The 20623-nt window shown below is 39.0% G+C and overlaps 1 protein-coding gene across 1 annotated transcript; it reads right to left on the bottom strand.

The window, feature by feature from the left end:
* Positions 1-810: 810 nt before the first annotated feature.
* slc35f3a (solute carrier family 35 member F3a) lies at positions 811-16361 on the bottom strand. Its single transcript, XM_036571833.1, has 7 exons — positions 16133-16361; positions 6597-6942; positions 4229-4448; positions 2862-2987; positions 2540-2732; positions 1656-1745; positions 811-1058 (listed from the first exon to the last, which is right to left on the bottom strand). Exons 1-7 carry the CDS (start codon positions 16341-16343, stop codon positions 811-813), a joined length of 1434 nt encoding a protein of 477 aa, XP_036427726.1. The 5' UTR covers positions 16344-16361.
* Positions 16362-20623: the final 4262 nt, after the last annotated feature.

Genomic DNA, 20623 nt, shown 5'->3' with positions numbered 1-20623 from the left:
ATGCATCGTATAGATTTTCTCCAAAACAGTAAGTGTTCTTGAGTTCTTTATTTTAGGTATTCAGCATGTTTAAGTACAACTGTCATTCCTTACAAAGGTTTACAGTAAGCCACAATTCCACAGGAATATAGTATAAATGTATTGCCACTGTTACTGAAATATATAATCTAATATTGATTTGATAAACCCATGATTTTACAGGATTACATAAAAGCCCAGAAAAATGACACTATAGTGATTATATAGCATATTACAAGAGCAGGACTGCGAAGGCTGTGGCAATGTATTGAAATTGAAGAATAATATTCAGCAAATCCTTATATGCATTCAGTACACAAGTAGCATATATTCACCTACATAAGGCATCATAATGCAATATAGAATAGAACTGCAGCAGGTGCAGAAATACTCTCTACCTATACTACCTATGACTCTCACTTTCAAATATGAAAGATGCTACATTATACAGTCTGGTGTTTCATGTCTGAAAAGAATCTTACAAAAATTCACTCTAAAACAGCCCACCCTGAATTAATTCAGCATTCATCTTATTCTTTATATTTCCACTGGAAGACTTAAAACCATTATTCTATCATTAGTATTGCATAGTTCTCTCTTTTCAGATTGCAACAGTGTCTTAAACTCAGCAAAAGGAAAATAAAGAGTTAGCCACAATAAAAGTGTGCGCCTTATTTTCCATGTGGATTCTGTTACTGCAATGTAATTGCTTAGCAACCCCCATTCCTCGGAGGCAGATAAAGAATGGGCTGGAATGCAGTATTGATGTTGTTATATCAAAGAAACTACAGATTAGTGTGAAAGAGCTGGTTTGGTATTGCAGTTTCTGGCCTGGCTGGGTCGGATGTGCATTGTTTCGGCATTCGTATCTCTTGTGCCCTCTTGTGGCTTGTCCCTGTTGTTCAGGATTGTGTGCAGCTGCAGCAGACATTGGTCCCAGTCCTCTGGCAGCAGCAGCAGCAGGAAGCCCAGACAGATGATGGACACTGCGATGATTCGGACACTATTGAACTGGATCTCACACATGTAGCGGTCTATTACTGAAAAGAAGGGGAGGGGGTGCAGTTTCTATTAGGCAAAATATACAAACTAGACTGCAGCGGACAAGTAATGCCTTCTAAAGAAACTGACCATTGATGAAGGACTAGAGAATGGCTAACACAACTACACAAAATCTTACTTAGTTCAAAGGGGGAATATGGATAATGGATAATAGTATTCAATTACATAGTATAGTAACGAAAGACAACTACTTAAGTATTTTCCACGCCTGCTCATAGACTGGCCAATGAGTGTACACAAAATTTAATAAGAACACAAAGCAACATGAGGGCGAAGCACTGCTCTTATGAAAGCTATTTGACTGCTAATGGGGCCCCCTGGTGGAGAATCTTCAGCCTGCTAAATGTGAGTGTGTGAGTTACAAACCAGTTTCATGAGGTGCTATTCATCTAAAACACCAGTAACAACACTAGGCCTGATACACACTTACCAGCACCCCAAGCACTCACATGCAGATAGAATGCTTGTGTTGCTGCTGTGCTCATGCAAATAATTCACTAGCCAAAGAGTTTTAGTTGATCGACTGGCGACTCAGTGTAAGATGTCCATGCAGTCCAGGTGTGAAGGCAACTTACCTGCATTCACAGGTACACTCAGGACAACACCCAAAGAAATCAATGTAGGAAGTGTTATCAACACGCCAAAGTTTAACAGGAAGTTGAACACTGGGAAAAAATAAAAGTAAAAGGGTACAATGTGATTAAATTCTAATATTTGCATAAACAATAAACCAACAATATTACAAACCCAATTCTAAAAAAATCGGACAGAAGGTAAAATGCACAGAAAGCAGCGATTTTTTGTGACCTTTCACAGGTATTTAATTGAAAGCAGCACAAAGAAGAGATCTTTTTACCTTATCTTAACTTTACTGAAAACTTTTGTAACTCCAACTTTGATGCCTGCAACACATCCCCAATTAGGACAGGGGCAATATAAGATTGGGAAGCTTGTGGAATGACATTCTCCACCTTGCACAAAATTGCAAGAGCAACATTTTTTCAATGCAAGATCTCGAGGAATTTAGGGATTTCACCATCTACAGTCAATGATTCAGAGAGTCCGGAGAAATGTATGTGCACAAATGCCAAGACCAAAAACCAGTATTGAATGACCATGACCTTTGATTCCTCAGGTGGCTCTGCATTATAAACCTACAGGCTTCTGTAATAAATATGACCACATGGACTCAGGAATACTTTGGAAAGCCCTTGTCAGTAAACCCAGTTTGCTGCTGGATCTATAAATGCAAGTTAAGACTGTACTATGCAAAGTGGAAGCCATATATCAACAACATCCAGAATTGATGTTGACTTCTCTGGGCTCCAGCTCATCTGCAATGGACTGACACCAAGTTGAAATGTGTCCTGTGGTCTGACATATCCATCTTTTAAATTGTTTTTGGAAATAATGGACATAATTTAATTCATGTGTGATTGAAAATTAAGGGTGTCCTTACCCAGCAGAAGTGCAGCCATTCCACACAGACTGAGCCAGGGTATGTCTCCAGGAGAGCCAACATCCTCTGCCCCCGTGAGAAGAAGTATGAGTGGAACAATGCTGACGAAGAGCATGTTGGCACCTCCAAGGACAGTCAGGTACAACGCTGCCTCACCTAGCTTGGCACTACCCAAAACTAGCTTAAACAGGATCTGCAGAAAGACAGGAGCATGCTCATAAATCACCCTTCAGTCATGCTCAGAAAGCAATGCAGCACTTTAGTGCCCAGTTTGGGGGCTTGATGGTATAATGTTGCATAAAACTCATTCATATTTGCTTACCTTGTACACGGCTGCTGTGGATGCAGATCCAACCACCAGTGAAATTCCAATTACAGAGTGGCTATGGAAACCATCCGCATAGGTTATCATTACTATGCCTGCAATGGCTAAAATGGCTGCAACAATCTGCATGCAGAGAGGAAACAGAAAGGGTTTTCTTTAGCTTTAAGAAAAGTCTGACAGGCATTCTACAGATGTTAAAAGAGCAGCGTTTTTCAGCCTAATGTCTATCTGCCACATCTGGAGTATGGTCAATTACCACAGACAATAGTTTTCCTGAACTTTAGTCTGAACAGAAAACACATTGACTAGACATAATTACAGTAGTCAGATACCAGTCAAAACAACAATCAGGAAACATTTATGTAATGGAAATCTGCACAAAAGACTCAACAACTAAATAAATATATATATATATTTATATTTAGTGTGTCCACATTTTGCCTTTATTACAGTCATTTTTTTTCAGGAGATATGTTTTCAATTTTTTTAAAGAAATCTGCAGGGATATTTTTCCACATGTCCAAAGTTCAGTCTTAGAAGCCGATTGCATTTTCTTCTTCCAAACATGTTCAATAATGTTGAGGTCTGGACTCTGGGGTGGTCAGTCCAATGTTCTGAGAAAACCAGCAGCTTCTTTGATTTGCACATTTTCTTCTTTTTTGTCTGCTTTCTTTTATCAGTAATGGCTTCTTTACAGTACACATCCTTTCACATTCAGTGTTGAGTTGTCGTCTCACAGTGGAAGGATGGACAGAAACACCTGTGAATTTTTTCAGATCTGAAGCAACAGTGGAGCTTGATTGTTCCTTGTTAGGAATCACATTTTCTTTGTATCGTTTAACAGTTCTTTGGAAACTCTTGCTGTTCACTTATTTTTCTTTGACTTTCCCCTTCTTTATGAAAGTGAATTATCTTGTATGTTATCTCCTCAGAAATATCTCCTAAGGAATGATCAACATGTACTTACTGGCTATTTTTACTTGTATTAATGGTTGTTTTAATGTGGATAAATGAAGGGTAGTCTCTGAATTTTGCACAGTACTAATTAATTGAAGCCAATGCGCAGATACTTTATAAGAGTGTTTATAAGGGTGCTTCAAGTCCAGCACCTGCCAATTAGCTTCTAATATTTGTGTGTTTTGAGGCAACTTGTTTTCTGTTCTTTAGTAAGTATAGGGGGTATACATCATAATTATTGTTTGTGGTAATTGACTGTACATTACAGATGAAGATTAGATGAAAACTATGGAATTTTATTTTAAATCAGAGTGGAGAAAAGCACCACCAATCCACACCATCACTTTGTTTAGTATCTGCTCAATATGAAATCCCACTGGCGACTGTCGTCACAGTGTGACTCTCACCCTGATGCCCATGAAGCGGTCACGCAACACGATCCAGGAGATGAGGAAGATGAAGGCGCGAGTACAGCAGAAAAGAGCACAGGCGTCTGTGGGGGGGATCCTGCGCAGGCCCTGCAGGTATAGGTAGCTTGTGAGGATCCACAGCACTCCAAATGGAGCCACCCGTGACAGCAACGTCCTCACCGATAGCCCATCATCTCCCAGGAACTGACAGCACTCCCTGCATTTATGCCCAGATAAACACTGATCATCACTCAGCACAAACCGACCTAACTTCACACTGTGAGCACAGCATCAGGTTTAAAGGGGAATTCAACTGATTTTCAAAATTTCTGCATAACCAAATCATTAAGGTCATTAAAGAAAGTTATGCAGAGCGGTTTTATGTGAAACATCCCGCTCTGGAGATCTGACCAAGTCAGAATTGTTCCACAGCGCTAGTGATAGGAACCAGACATCTGAAGCGTTTAATTCCTCTAAAGCTACCTCACAGAAAACTGTTTCATTAAATGGTTACAAATGTGCTGCCTGATGCCTGAAACATTGTTTTACAATAGTTTTAGAGAAGAGTTCTGCCCAAAACACATTGTTTTAATCCATTCAAAGGAAAGAGGTACATGCAAGGTGTTGTAAGGCAAAATTGTCCATTGCAATGTTACAACACCTGGTTCCTATCACTACCATTGCAAAAAAATCCAAGCCTGTTCTGCTTCTCTGTAATATACCATTGCACATCAAATCATTCTGAATTACTTTGTTTACATCTCAACAACTGAGTTATAGAGAAATTTTGAAAAAACAGTGCAATTACCCTTCAAATCCTTAACTCTATAATGCTTTATTTACATAATAGCAGTAAACAGTTGACAGCAAACCGGATAGTCCATTGTTTTCAATGGAGCAGCAGTGGAAATTTCTGCCTCCGCCAGCGGCAACGGCAGGGGTCAGCGGTACTTTCCGTCAAGAGGTCCGCCAACTTTTGCCGTCAACCATGGATGTGGACTACACCTAAATGCCAAACATCTCATGTCCAGTATTATACAACAACAAAAACTAACTAAATAAAAGGGCTCAGTGTCCTTCCTTTTTCCAACTGAAATAAATAATCAGCACTGCTTGTCCTCTCCTCTGATAGCCAAACATTTTTACCCATGGTGCTGTCGCCATGCCAATGTACTGCTATGAGGCACAGAACAGTTTTTCAACGCCAACATGTAAATGCCACTATTTGACTTCAACTACCCTGAGGAACTACATACTTAGCATATTAGTTTGCTAGTATTTACTGTGTAATGTACGGTAATTACTGCAGAATAAGCTTTAAGATTAATAGCTGAACAATAAGCTTAGAGTTTAAGGGGTTAAATTGGCAGTTAGCAAAAAATCTAATTTGCACAATTTTTCCTTTACCCTAAATGTAGCAAAAATATGGTCAAATTTGATCTCCAAATTTATCTGTATAATTGGCTACATTCATCTATACAAATAATAAAAGTGTACCACTGAACTACAAACAGTAGTAGCAGCTATCACTTTGCCTATGTTTATAGATAACAGTATGTCATACATTGCCTGAAACCACAAGACTATTTGTGACTCAGGGCCTGTTTCTAGCTATTTGTGGTATAAACAGTTGCTTAATGTCTCTGAGCCACCAGATGTCCCTAGCAAGCATGTAGTATTTAGTTTATTTATGTTACATATACAACTTATATGCTGTTTATAGTTATTTATTGTTTTACTGTCTTTACTATTTACCAGTTTTCTTTTTCTTTTAAAAAATGGATGAAGTGATAAGGGCCCCCAAAGAGGATGTTGCTTAGGGCCCTCAAATCTATACAAATGCCTTTGTTGAGATTACTTAACAATGAGACATGGTCTGAGGCAAGGGTGTAATGATTAAAGCCTGTAGTTTGCACAGTGCTAATGGGTGAATAAGCTTCCACTACTTGTTAACTGCATTAGCCTCCTAGTTCCAGTACAAAACTAAAGAAACAAACTTTGGGCACCGAGAACATCTTGGCTGATTGACCACATTTGGAGAAAGCAGAAAATTGGTAAAATTTGAATTTTTGCTGAACTTCCACTTCAATAATGATGAAATTGTCTACCTAATGAAAAAAGTCTGAAAAAAAAACTCTGCCTACTTTAAGTCTAACTTCAAACCTCTGAAACCTTTCTGATTTCTGCTGAGCTGTCAGAAAGAACTAAAGAACTGCAGGCAGGCCCATGGGAGCCAGTTAAGGAAATCAGGAAAAGGTCAGAGTTTCTGCCTTTACAGTTCAGGTAATCAGAACCACAGAATCCACTTAATCAGCCTTTCCAAAGGTCAGCCTGAGTAAGTTGATTCTCCAGGAAGGTCTTTCACCTGAAGCGCTGTCGAGGGGTCTGCCGGTCCTTACTGCAGCACAGGTGGCCCAGGTAGTAGAGGGGGAATATGATGCAGTTCCAGGAAGTGGCGAACCAGGTGAGTGTGAAGGGAACGTTGAGCTGTCTAACTGTGAGCTTGGCCAGCTGGGTGGAGCCTGACCAGGACGAGCAGATGCAGAGAACGGTGATGACCCCCCAGAGCGCCCGCCGCAGGTGGACTGCAGTCACACGCAGACAGCAGCGCATTCTCTGCCTACTGCTCATGCCCTCTGACTTCACCATGCCCGCTCCAGCATGGCCATCAGCCTTCACTTCCACCTTCTCTCTGCTCGACTGCTCCATTGCTGTAAACACGGTCACAACATACACTGAAAGGAGTATTTAGCTATAGCAAAATTGCTATACACTGAGCTACTAGTTTATTAGGTATGTTTTCTGATTTTTGTTTTCCTGAATGAAAAACTTTATATTTATTGGCCATCTTGACTGGAAATTAAATAAATGAAGGGTGGCCTCTGACTTTTGTACAGTACCTATACCTGTACTGACATTCATTGACCATGTTGTCAGGTACACCTACCATATCACTGCTGTCAGAAGAAAACCTTGTATCTCTATTTTTGTCGTTTTCAGTTTTTGACATAATTTAAAAATGCCTGTTGGCCTTTACATTGTGTGTGAATTTCATGAAGAATGGACCGAAAGAAACAACCCAAAAATACTTGAAAAAAAGGCTGGTTTCATTGACTTACATTAAAAGTAAAGTAGGTTTTTTCCTTTTCCTGTAAAGTTACCATTTTGGAGATACGAGGTTTTCTTCCGACAACAGTGATATGCACAATGCAGGTGTACAATATCCTATCTGTTGCTGCACATTCATCAGCAGGACCCTATCTTGTCCATCAATGGAAAGAGACCACCATAGGACCACTGCAGACTAAATATTATTTGGGTTGTGGACCATTTTTAGTGCAGCAGATGTGCCAATATGGTAGTGACATGGTTATGTGTGTAAAGCTCAGGGTTCAAATTGGCAGAAAGTGTTGTCCTGGACAAAAGCAGCTCTATTGAGAGAGACAAAATTGAACTTAGAGGGTCCAGTGTTATATCCTTGAATATAATTATGCAAGACAACTAATGTGTTTTTGATCACAAAGATTCATTTTAGGCTATTCAAGAACATACAATGGGTAACATTCACAGTAGCCTACTGCATCATGCGTTAATAATAAGATGTGTATGTTTTTGTTCAGCAAATTGAATCATAATTCAATTTTACAACAAACCTGCCTACTAAAGACTAATTAATTGTAAATTTGATCCTAAATATTTTATCCTAAATTAAATATTTTAATCCATTAACTGAGAAAATATTCCCTCTTAGACCTACTTGCTGTGTCTTCTCATCAGCACGTGTACAAAGCATTCATATTAATACAGGCAGGCACCCTACACTATACCAATATAGTATAGTGTACCAAGTCCATGGGCAAGACTCCTAACACTACCTTCTCCTACCTCTGTAAGTTGATCAAAAAGTCGCTGTGGATAAGAGCGTCTGCCAAATGCCATAAATGTAAATGTAAAACCTACAGGGGTAAACCTCACAAAAATACATTGTGAAGATAGCATTCACCAATACCTCTGCCACAATTTGAACCCTGGTTCCGTTAGTAGGAATGTATACACTACATGTAGGGTTTTATACACCTCAGTGTCACTGCTGGGTTGAGAATAGTCTGCTGGCCAAAAGTATCAATTTCTGTGGTTAGTTTCTGTGGTCAGAGGACTAGAAGATGTTTACACAAACCACACATGGAAAAGCTATAGTCTCTAACTGTACACCTACATGGCACACTAATAAGACTGGTGGACAGTATCTCATGGATACACTTGTACCATATTAGTGCCTCTGTTTTGCTGAGAATGGTCCACCAAATTATAGGAGCTCGGTGGTGGTCCAATGGTGGTCCCTTTAAATTAATGAACGGGCTAAAGGATGCCTGACAATTTGTGCAGGAACAGATGGCCTACAGTCAGTAACTGGATACCTTCAAAATGTGCCACTATGGTAGTTGTTTTTGCTAAAATGGCCAAAGAATGTAGGTACAAGGTGTTTGTATATAACAAAAATGACGACACAGTGTACATTGTCATGTCTGTCCTTCCTGAGCTAAAAGTGAGGAAGTACCCTTGTGTAATTTACCTTGGAGAGCTTATAGCTTACAGCTTATACTTCAAGTGAGATAGTATAATATCCCTACCTGCAACATCTGCTACAGGATTTAATATTAACATATTGAAGCAAATTTAAATGCAGTGCTGGCAGTTGAGTTGAGAATACCTTTATGTGCTCAATGAAAACATTTAACAACAATAAATGTCATTATTAAACCTGACTAATCAAGTTACTCAAAAGACTTTTCTAATAAAAACATCTTCATTTGTCATTTGTGCAGCCAAACTGAATGAACTCAAAAAAGCAAAGACTATGACTTTCCATAAACCATCAGAGTAAACTCCAGTAATCAGATTTAACAGACTATTGTGTCTGTCATGGTTGTTTGTTTCCCTCTAAATTCCTGACTCACACTTTTCTGGTAGGGCTGTAGCAGGAGGTTAAGCAGCCACTCTAGTGTGTGCCAGGGCTGGATTGAGCTGTCAGTGCAGCAGTCAGTAAGCTGAAGGGCTTCGAGGCAGACAGACTGTCCCCAAGCAGCAAAGCGAGACGCTCATTATTCCATCATGGTGACGCCAGGGACCAATCACTAAGATAGCTTATGTGACCTGAGCCCTAGAGCTGGCCACTACACAGCAGAAGCACTAATGAATGGGCACACAGGCAAACCACACTTTGATTACACTATTATGCAATGTATAGTGAAACTGTACAGTAATGTGAATCAAGATCTGATAAAACAACTGATAGTTCTGAAGTTCTATTCCAAAACTCTGAATGACACAACTTACAAGCAATGTCTTACTTCTGAGTTTTATAATTGAGTAGGAAATAAACTATGTGCAATTGACCTATCCATGCTTTGCCTGCAAATGTGCTTTTTTGGGGGTAGCAATTGCTAGAATTATAGATTGTTGGTAAACATCTCATTGAATCTAACATCTCATTCAATCTAATGAGACATTGTACAGCATTGATTACAAAACGTTTACTTTGTACACTGGTGAAAGATCATACTGTTAGAGGAGATTGGGCATTATTTGTTGTGCAATCAAGCTAATGTATGTATGGGGGCAAATTCAGTGTTGTTGTTTCCAACCTGGATATTTTCACTAGCTACAGCAAAACAGTCCAGCTAGGCAGTGCAACACTTTAAACTGGAAAATCATGCAGCAACTCTAAACAAAGAGTGGTGCAATGTCTCATTAGGTTGAATGGGACTTTTGCCAGTGTTCTGTAAAACTTTTCCAACTTGGCAAAGGGAGCTACAGAAAAACTTGTTTGTTTAAGTATAGATAGATCAATTCATTTCAATTCAATTTTACTTACAGCCATTTGCAAAAGTTTAAACTCATCTGACAGATTACATATGTTTAAGTGAAAATAAGTGAACACATTCTCTCCAGGGAACAAGCATGAATATGGCATTTCCTGCAAATTTTAGTAAGAATTCTACTTTTGTGGTGAGATTACCATACTGGAAAAAATAAAACATAAATTGTGCCACAACTTTTTCACAGGCTATGTGTTCTCTGTAGAGGATGAGTTAACTTATTTTCACTTAGAAAACCAACAAAAACATGTCAGGGGTGCCCAAATCTTTGCATACAACAGTATACAGTGCAACTGACATTGTCACAGAGCAGCTTTACAATCAAGCCCCTAATATGCAAGCATAAAGATGACTAAGTTGAGTTGTCTGTACTCCTTATTTAGTTGAGTGACATGCAGTCTACCTGCATGTCAGATGTAGATAAGAAGTTTCACTGGATGAGTTTCAAGAGGCAGGGGTTACAAAATAGAAAATGCAGGCAAATCTGTCGACCAGTCATCAACAAAGGCAGATGAAAGTCAAAAATCAGAGGTACCAATGAGCATACTTGGAAACATAGTGTAGAATTGCATGAAAGTCATCCGCCAAGAACAGAAGACAGTAAAAAGACAATATTGATATTAAGTATTTTCTTTAAGCAGAAAAGTGAATAAACATTAGTGGTATAAAACTAGAAGTATTACTATGCAAATGAACATGTAGGAACTTCTTTTCCTTCCACTCTCTCCCTCTGCTTCTCACACTCGTAGGCACATTCAGCCTCATCAGACTGTGGGAGAGTTATTTCCCTAAACAGTCAGACTATGTGGCAATTTATTCGACACTAATGCTAAGGTTTTCAAAAATGTTTACCATATTTTTACTGGTTTTCACTGTAGAAATAACAATGAATTCCCCTTTTAAAGTGTACAAGGACGCTTTTAAAAATAATAATATCAATATTGGTATCAGGATATTAGCCATGGAATTATATGGCATCGGACTGAAAAGAAAATTAGTGGTATCGATCGTCCCTTAAACAAACACAGCGATCAGCAGGTCAGAGATAATGTAGGCGCAGAGCTGAAATACTCCAAGAAGATCCAGGAGGCTGCTGTGATTTTCAGTTACAGAATCATAAGACCAAAGCATTTGTTTTGAATAAGTGAATTAGTGAGTGAGTGAGTGAGGGAGGGAGTGAATGGGTGAGGGAGTGAATGGGTGGGTGAGTAAATGAGCAAGCTAGCCTGTGAGTGAGTGAATAAGTGAGTGAGTGAGGAAGGGGTTGGGTGAGTGAGTGAATGAGCAAGTGTGTAAATAAATGAGTGAGTGAATGAATGAGTAAGTGGGTGAGTGAGTGAGTGAGTGAGTGAGCAGGCATGTGAGTGGGTGAGTAAATGAGTGGATTAATGAATAAGTGGGTTAGTGAGTAAATAAATGAGTGATTGAGCGGGTTAGCGAGTGAGTGATTGAATGAATGAATAAGTGAGTGAATGAGTGAACAAGCGAGTGAGTGAGTAAGTGAGTGAGTGAACGTGAGAGTGAGTGAAAGGCAGCTTCACACTTAAAAATACAAGCTAACTAGTTTGTGAAGAAATTTCAGTGGATATGTAGAAGGGCTGGGTATGTTCAGTCAGTGGGCTGATGCAGAATCTTAAATGAATGCCTCCTTCTCTCATGCAAATGCTTTCTGTTTTTATAATGAAGACCAAGATTGTCTTTCTTACTAAAGTGCCTCTCATTTTCAGGCTCACATTAATTCCTCTCTTTCCCTGCTCTTTTCTTTCTGGCCTCAGGGAGAACTATAGAGAGTTAAGCATTAATGTGATGTAATTTTAAGAACTGTCAAACCACGATATTGCCTTGGATGAATTAAAGGAACAAGCAAGAGCTTTTGACATGGTTCACAAGATATTTCCATTTCTCCGCAGTGCATTGAGCTACTGTTTCCCAGCACAACCCTGATGCTGCTAATCTTGCAGTTTTAGGCAGTGGGAGCTTGAAAATGGAAAATAGTGCGTTGTGCTACCGCTCAAAGAGGCACAAAGACACCAGTTGTTCTATGCAGTGACTCGGGGATATCTTTGACAGGGGCCCATTTTAGCTAGTGTTTTATTTTCTGTCTGAGAGACATAGTTTCCTCTGTGACACTGTCTGACCACAAAGTCTCATCTTTCTGACCACTAAGTCTCATCTCACCATCGATCGCTATTTAATCTGGACAGGAGCCGTCACACTCCATATTTCACCCCACAAGTGTAAGAGCACAGAGTCACTCTTGGCACAGTTCAAAGACCTTCTATCAGATCACTTCAGCTCCAACACATTGGATGAACTTATACATACAGAGCAGTCAGAAAATGAATGCTGTATAGTGTCAGTGAGCTGACTGCATTAGCTACCCTTCAATGAAAAAGTCAAATTGTTGCTGCCCAAAGAAAATCCTGTATCTCAATTATTGTTTCTTTATTTTCCAACATCATTTGAGCAAAGCAGCTGTGCTTTACATTGTGTGAGAGTTGCATGATGATTGGACCAATGCAAATTCTCCAAAATAACATGGAATAAAACCTTTTTACATTAACTTACATTAAAATGACTAAGAAGGCTTTTGCCTTCTCCTCTGCCTTCACCTGTAAAGTTATTATTTTTGAGAACTGTGTTTCTTTTGAATAGAGACAATATACACAGATAAAGTTGGCACTGAAAAAAGACAATCACAAAAACTAGAAAAAACATACTGAAAATGAGATGTAAATGATTATATATTGAAAATGCAAATGCTTATGTTAAGTAAAACAAACAAACAGACAAACAAATAAACAAACAAATAAAACTGCCAGTGGCATAAGCAAAATTTAAGATTTCTTGAAATAAGCCATAATGTCTGGTTCTTCACATCAACCTATTTTTAACTAATAATAAAATATGTAACCATATAATTTTTCATTTTAGTGTGTGAAATATTCATCAAAGATTCAGTTTTCATACAAAATAACAACAAACCATTTCTTTCATTCAAGCCTCTTGTCAAGACTATATTGCTAGTAATCTGAGACTCAAAATGGTCATATTTGAATTCTGTCCTTCAAAGTCTGTCAAATAACAAATGCCATCTCAATAACCTGATCCGTGAAGTTAGACAAAGAAGTGGCTGTTTCTCGAAACAAGTGAAAAAACCATTGACACAATAATCATAATAAGCTGATGAGTGACTTGTTTTGTGCTATAAATGACTTAAAATAAGGCAAATGTTCGCAGTTGGGCTGTTAAAGGTAACTGTTTTTAACATAAACAAAATAATCTAATATTCTCAGTGCTTTGTAAGGCAACTTATTAGAAAAAAATGGCCTCGCTATGAGATAATTACACTTGGTTCTTCAAAGGGTTCTTTTAGTAAAGACAGGTTCTATATAGAAACATAAACACTCAAAGAACTATTTACATACTTAATTGTTCTGTGTATTGTGGAATGGTCCTTTAGATTGATGGAGAATGTGTTATATATGGATCTATATAGAACCTTCTTGAAAATGTTTGTCAAGCTTGCAACAATAGAAGAACCTTTCTTGGTGCTGTATAACACATTCTCCATCAATCTGAAAAACAATTTCTTGATGCAATGAACGCTTTAAGCATGCCAGTGGTTCTTTGAGTGTTCATAAGTATATAGAACCATTGTCTTTACTAAAGAACCATCTTTTTAACCATCTCTTTGAGAGTGTAGGATTTATTTTTTTGCAGAGTGGCATTCAGATGATGTTTGATTGGCATTAGGTGGCCAAGAAAACATTTCCTACACCATTACAACACCACTGCACGCATGAACTGTTAACACAATGCAGGTTTGGTCCATAGATTCTGGCTGTTAGGCCAAATTCTGACCCTTCTATCTGCATGTCACAGCAGAAATCGAGATTCATGAGACCAGGTGACATTTTTCCAATTTTCAGCTCAGTCCAGTTTGGGTGAGCATGTGTCTACTTGGCTGACAGAAGGAACCCAATGTGGTCTTTTGCTGTTGTAGCCCATCCACCTCATGGATTGATGTGTTGTGTGTTCAGAGATGAGTTTCTGATCACTACTGCTGCAACAAGTGGTTATTCAAGTTACTGTATCTTTCCTGTCACCTGGAAAAAGTCTAGCCATCCTCCTCTGAACTCTCTCATTAACATGGTGTTTCTCCCCACAGAATTGCCACTCACTGGATGTTTTCTGTGTAAACTCTAGAGATGCACGGCTACAACATGAATGGCTAATTGGATAATTTCATAACTGAGTAAGTGTGCAGGTGAATTAAGGGCATTCAATGCATCTCCTGTTCCAGTATTTATACAGCTCCCTACAATAATTTCACGGAATGTAAAGCAAAGAATGTGCAGTTAACTTTGCAGCAAGCTGTACCACCCCTGACTCCACAGCGATACGGCAGAGATTAAAGTTTTCGCTCTCTTCTCAACACTGCGCTACACAGGCACAGTGGGGATGGTGGAGTTGTACGTGAGAGTGCATACAAATCAACCTTCATCCACGCTATACCACATCCTGCAAGAGAAGGAGATTGAGCTTCGCTAGGAGTCTTCCCCGAGCTCTGATGACTCAGCAGAAGCAGCCTTTGCTACTTTCTCATTTACAGTAGAATCACGACAGAGGTATAGTAATAACATATTCAGCTGGAGAAAGTAGCACTGATGCCCCCAACAGAGAACAAAGGCTTATTAATGGTTTGTAATTAGATGCAACAGGTAACTGTGTGCACATATAATCATATAATGGAAACATTACACTTTATCATGTCTGTATATAACCTTCATCACCGACACCTTCTGCTTTAGTTATGCAACTGATTGTGTGTTCCTGCCTCTATATATGCTTCATTAGCACATGCAAATCCAGACCCATAGCAGAGAGCTGCTGAATTGAGGAGCGAAGCTCCAGAGCAGAGTGGCTTAAACTTATGCAGAGGTGTATTTGTAGTGGCAGCCTAAGATCAATGTGTTTACAGTGACCATAAAGTGCTCGCTTCAACTGAAACATCCATCATCCACCCCAATCTCAGTGTACCCACCTACTTCACAATGACCAAGCAAAAGTTCCAAGAAGTTCCAGCTCTCTGTATTTTAAACTATGGGACATCAAGAGAAGAAGCATTCGAATTCAAAAGGTAGTGGTGGAAAAGCCTGAGTATAGTTAAAAGGTGGAAATACTGTAGCCTGAAAAATCTGGACAATTGGATTATGGATGTACTAGAAAAGTGTGAAAAAAGGGAAAGACAGCAAAAGCTTACAGGTTACATCCTTAAAATTCTTGGCTTGAATGTACAGTTCTAGGAATACAACTTTAATTAGTATAGACCCTGTACAGTATGTGGAAGTTCTTTACAGTTCTTCACAAATTTTGTTCTTTAAAGATATCATTCACTTAAAGGTTCTTTAGACAACAGAAATGGACTGTCTTGCTCCAGAGAACCCCGGTTCCATTTGGTCTTTGTTTTTAAGGGGTGTGTGTTACATTCAAGGTTTAATAATGAAGAGTGCTATGTTAAAGGGCCCATATCATGGAAAACTGATCATTTTTCACTTCCTTTCTTAAATAAAAGAGTTTGAAAACAGTAACAAAAACAGTGTTGTTAATTCTAAGGCATAAAGAGAGGATGAAAAATGGAATTATGACTATTTTGGTACATAAGCCACACATAACTTTAAGTTCAAATGTTATGTTATAATGAGTTATGGTAAGGTATGATGAATTATGGTATGTTTAAATATTATGAGTTAAGTTAAAGTATAATTGGTTGTGTTAAGGTGTGATGACTTATGATATGTTAAGATATAATTAGTTATTTTAAAGTATAATAAGTTACATTAAGGTATACTGAGTCATGGTATGTTAAAGTATAATGTGTTATGTTAAGGTATAATGAGTTACGGTATGTTCGCATAATGAGTTATGTTAAGATTTAATGAGCTATGGTATGTATAGTAAGTATGATTTAAAATGAGTGTGTGCAGTGTAATCTTCAGGTGTTCCGGTGCTGCCTCACCTCTGTTAGCTGTGCTCCACGGCTGGTACCCGTAGTAGCCTGTGATCCTGAGGATGCGCTCCTCGATGGACGCATTATTGATGTCTTCCACAGACCGGGAACACTTGACTTCCTCCTTTATTTCTTCATCAACGACAAGGGACTTGAGCTGTCGGAGTTGGGGGCTGATATCTGACAGGCGACGTGGACTCATGTGGGGAGATTTCTGCATTCCTCTGAAAAGAAAGAAGAGAAGGAGAGTGGGGAAGCTGCAGAAAAACACACAAGAGCTCTGCACTGAGCTGGAGAAGTCCCCCTCCCTCCCTTTCTCCTGCACAATTTCAGCACACGACTCTCTCTTTCTGCTCTCACACATTTGGCTACAGAAACCCACTCATCCGTCAAAGCTGAATACGAGGCAAGAAATGAACGGGCCAGACAACTCACTCTAAGACTGATAAGTTTCTTTTCATTTCACACACCAGTGAGCCCATTTGAAGTATTTTTCGTCATGTAATCTCACCCTACAGCAAGTATCTGTCACCTTATATGGTCTTTATATTGCTTAACAATATTCATTAGGATCTAAAGATTTGTCTCTTTCTATCACTTACAGCAAGTGTCTTGACTTTCTTGATGTAGTTGGAGGCATATACATGGCCAAGCCAGTGACCTTTCTCCTTAACCAACAGACCAGATGTTTACACTGTTCAGTAAAGCTTGTTCTGGCAACAGTTCCTATGATAGAATGCATTTGTGGGTAAAGCACTGAGAAGTCAGTTCAGTTCAGTTATACTTATATCTTATTTGTATGTCTTACAACAAACATTGCTACAGAGCAGCTTTACAGGCCTCCAGGTTTGGACCCCTGAGCACCACCAAAGGCAACAGCCTCAGGAAAAACTCCTTAAGACCATGAGAAGCAGGAAGCGGAACCAAAATTCAAAAGGAAAAACCCATTCTCCTCTGGGAGGCCCTGATTACATGAGTCAAAAGGGCAATAACCATTCACCCTGCTGCTTTATCTGTGGATAGCTTGTGGGCTAGGGTGGGCAATAGATTATAAGAAAGCCTATAGCTCCTTTAAACCAAAAACACAGTCTCTACAGTAGCTGCTTAGCAGGCAGGGACCACCTGGGACATGTAGCTATAAATCACTGGTCACACACAGCTTAATCCCCAGTGCAGAATTAACACCTACAGTGGTAAATTATTCGTTTCCAGTGGGACTTATATAAACATTCCGGGGGTCATTCAGCACTGCAGGTGTTAACTCAACACTGGAGATTTTGCTGTGCACAAAAGCTTCTGAGATGACATGCTGGTTCGAATACAGCATGTGTATGAATATCATTTCCTCCAAGGAGAAGATCTATTAAAAAGGATAAGCTATTTCAGCGAAATGTAGCGTATCGAATACATTACATACACACTGAAACAAAGACACTTTTTTAAAAAATGAAAATCAAATGGACATGTGTAAACTGCGCAAAAGGCTTTCAAGCATTGTTTAAAACAATTTTTAACCATTTATCTGGTCAATAAATGGTTAAAATCTGGTCCTGATCTGATCTATCTGGTCCTCTCTTTCTTAAAGATAAAAGTCTTAAGTATGTTTATCTGATGGTAACCATTTTGGTGGTCTACCAGGTCTTGCACGGTTGTTAGGAGTCCCATATACCTTTTAATAACTTTTTGAAAGTAGTTTCGGAAACTCTATTTGTTTTCACTTCTTTTCCTTTGACTTTTCCTTTCATTATATTCATTTATTTTATTTCATTGTATGTATTCCTCAAAAATATATCTTGCAAAATTAATGTGTTGTACTTCATGGCTGTTTTGACTGAAATTAAAAATATGAAGTCTGGTCTTTGACTTTTGCCATGTCTGGGAGGTTTTGTGAAGATAGTGATGACATGCAAGTCTCTGTCCTTTGACTGGTATCAAGTCTAGGTACATTGTGTAAAGCGGAGCTTAAGGAGTTAAAGCTATAGCAGTGTTTTTGTGTGCCTCTAGTAATACTGTATCAGGGCTTTTTACTGGACAGGTAGACTGCAGAGTGTGCAGCAGCCAAGCACAGCCCCTCTCTCTGCCTCAGTAGAGCTGCCTGGGAACAAAGCGGAATTGGCCATGGAGAGACGGGGAGGACAGAAAGAAATCAATAAGGCAACACAGGGTCTCTTCATCTTACTGTCCCAATCTCAGACTCAATCTGCCCTGTCTGAACTCTGAGCATCCTAAAATAGATTGTTTATGATACTTCACGGAGTTGCAGAATCAGCACCTTAGCTATCATATATCTTCCTATAGTTTGTCTTGGTCCTACTTATCCACTAATAAAACATAGACTACAGGTCAAAAGCTTGAGTACACTTGCTTAAACCAATTTGTGATTGTCTATTCTTATAGATTTATTCTTATAATCTGCAATTTCTAGTCTGAAGCCCAATCTCACTAACTCAAACTGACTCAAAACATGTGAGTGCTTTTCTGCTTAAACTTAGAAACTGCTTCAAACATGATGCATTCGGTTAAGGCAAAGAGTGCCGATTTTAAAGAATCTGTGAATCAGATTTCTTGAATATGTGATACTTTTTTGTCTTTTCAAAAAGCTAAAAATCATTGTCCACAGTAAAGCACTGCCAGCTATGACAAAAAAAGTCTAGAATGCATATATGCTTACCATATGATTTATAACTCAGAAGGTCCATATGCACTCGAATGACCAGTTTTCAATTTGTTCTCATTTAAAATCACTAGATTTTAGTTTAACATTCGAGTCGTATTTGCAAATGAACACACTTTGTTGTTGCATTGTTATCAAGACAATTCCATTAATATCAGTGCCTATCCAGGCGCAAGGAAAGAATCATGCAGGCTTAGTGAGTGGTCTTTAATTTCAAACCGGTCAGAAAACTTTTTGATGAATCAAAAGTCTATGATCATAGTGGTTCCTCAATTAACTGCATGTTTTCTCAGGTGAAAATAATGGCTCAGGTATAAGAAGATTAAACTCTTTACCTGTCTGTGTGTGGCCGCAGCTGGACAGAAGATGTTGTAGTCATATCCCCTCTCTGCATTGCGCCGGCACATCATGCGTGGGGATCTTGTCCCTGCAGTGTGGCAGCATTGCCGTCCACAACCAGGTTTTGAAAGATGGCTAGTAGTGGGGGGTGTGGGATGGTGCGTGTGTGTGTGTGTGTCTGGAATGAGGGACGGGGGGGCTGGACATAGAGGGTTGGCATCCATCGATCACGAAGAACCTTCTCCACCTACTGCAAGCCTCAGTAAAGAGACCTGTGCTTAGTCAAGCAAAACCCCTGCCAGTGCCCGTCAATAAGCAGCTGGACACCTTCAGATGGAGAACACCATGGGGATAGATGATCAGCTTCACTCTGCATATGCTTAGCTCCATTGACACTGAGGACCTGGCATGCACACTATCAAGGCCTGATAGCGGTGTGCTAGACTGCCTAAAATATACTGAGGGCTGGCGAGAGGAAGTTTAATGGGAAAGTCACTGGAGAGAACTGCAGGAACACCCATATGGTAGATATTAGCATGTATATTAGCATTCAGCAAGGACGAAGCAAAGTAAACAGGAGCGCAAACAATCATGATCAGTATTTTCATTAGCAGTCATTGGAGAAGAGGAGGGGATCTCCTTCAGTTTAGTCCTTGCTCATTCCTACCTGTGAGTTACAGTACTGTGCAAAAGTCAGAGATCATCCATCTTTTGTTATATAAGGTAATCCACTTGAATAAGGAAATGAAAGGACAGAGGGAAAAAGTGTCAATAGGAGTTTCTGAAACAGTAATCCAAGATTTCAGGAGAAATTAAGTTCCATTCTTCAAATCTAAAAACAATCCATAGGTGTTTCTGTCCATTCTTCCACTGTGAGAAGATACCTTAAAGCTATGGGCCTGAGAGGATGTGTAGCTGTTACTAAGAAAAAGAAATAGATCAAACAGAAAGAACGTTTGCACTAGAACTCTGAAACTGGACACCTACGATTGGAGTGAGGTTTTATGGACTGATTGATGTAAATTTGCAGTTGATATTATTTATATCATGAGCAGTAGAAAACGCAACCAACTTCTAAGACTGAACTTTGGGGGTATGGTAAATATCATTGCCGTATTCTTTGAAAAACTGAAAGCAAGTCTCGTGAAAAGAATGGAAGCTCTAATACAGGCAAAGCGTGGTCACACTAAATACTGAAAAATACACTGATATTATATTTATTTGTTGAAGCTTCTGTGTAGTTTTCTGTTAAATAAGTATTCTTTTTTCCTGAAGTTCAAAAAGTAACAACTTGTACTTAATAGCAGTTTTGACCAGAAATTAAATAAATGAAAATGTGGTCTCTGACTTTTACACAGTGCTGTTGGTCTCCCACTATCACCCACTGTGGGACACTTTTAAAGAAATGCATTTCTTTACAAGCCTTGAAGTTTCTTCTGAAAATAATATGAGCAAAATTTGGAGCTGTAGTCTCCATTGTTAACACT

The sequence above is a fragment of the Colossoma macropomum genome, unplaced genomic scaffold (assembly GCF_904425465.1).
Source record: "Colossoma macropomum unplaced genomic scaffold, Colossoma_macropomum, whole genome shotgun sequence".
Classification (NCBI taxonomy): Eukaryota; Metazoa; Chordata; class Actinopteri; order Characiformes; family Serrasalmidae; genus Colossoma; species Colossoma macropomum.
This window is presented reverse-complemented; position numbering and strand designations above follow the sequence as displayed.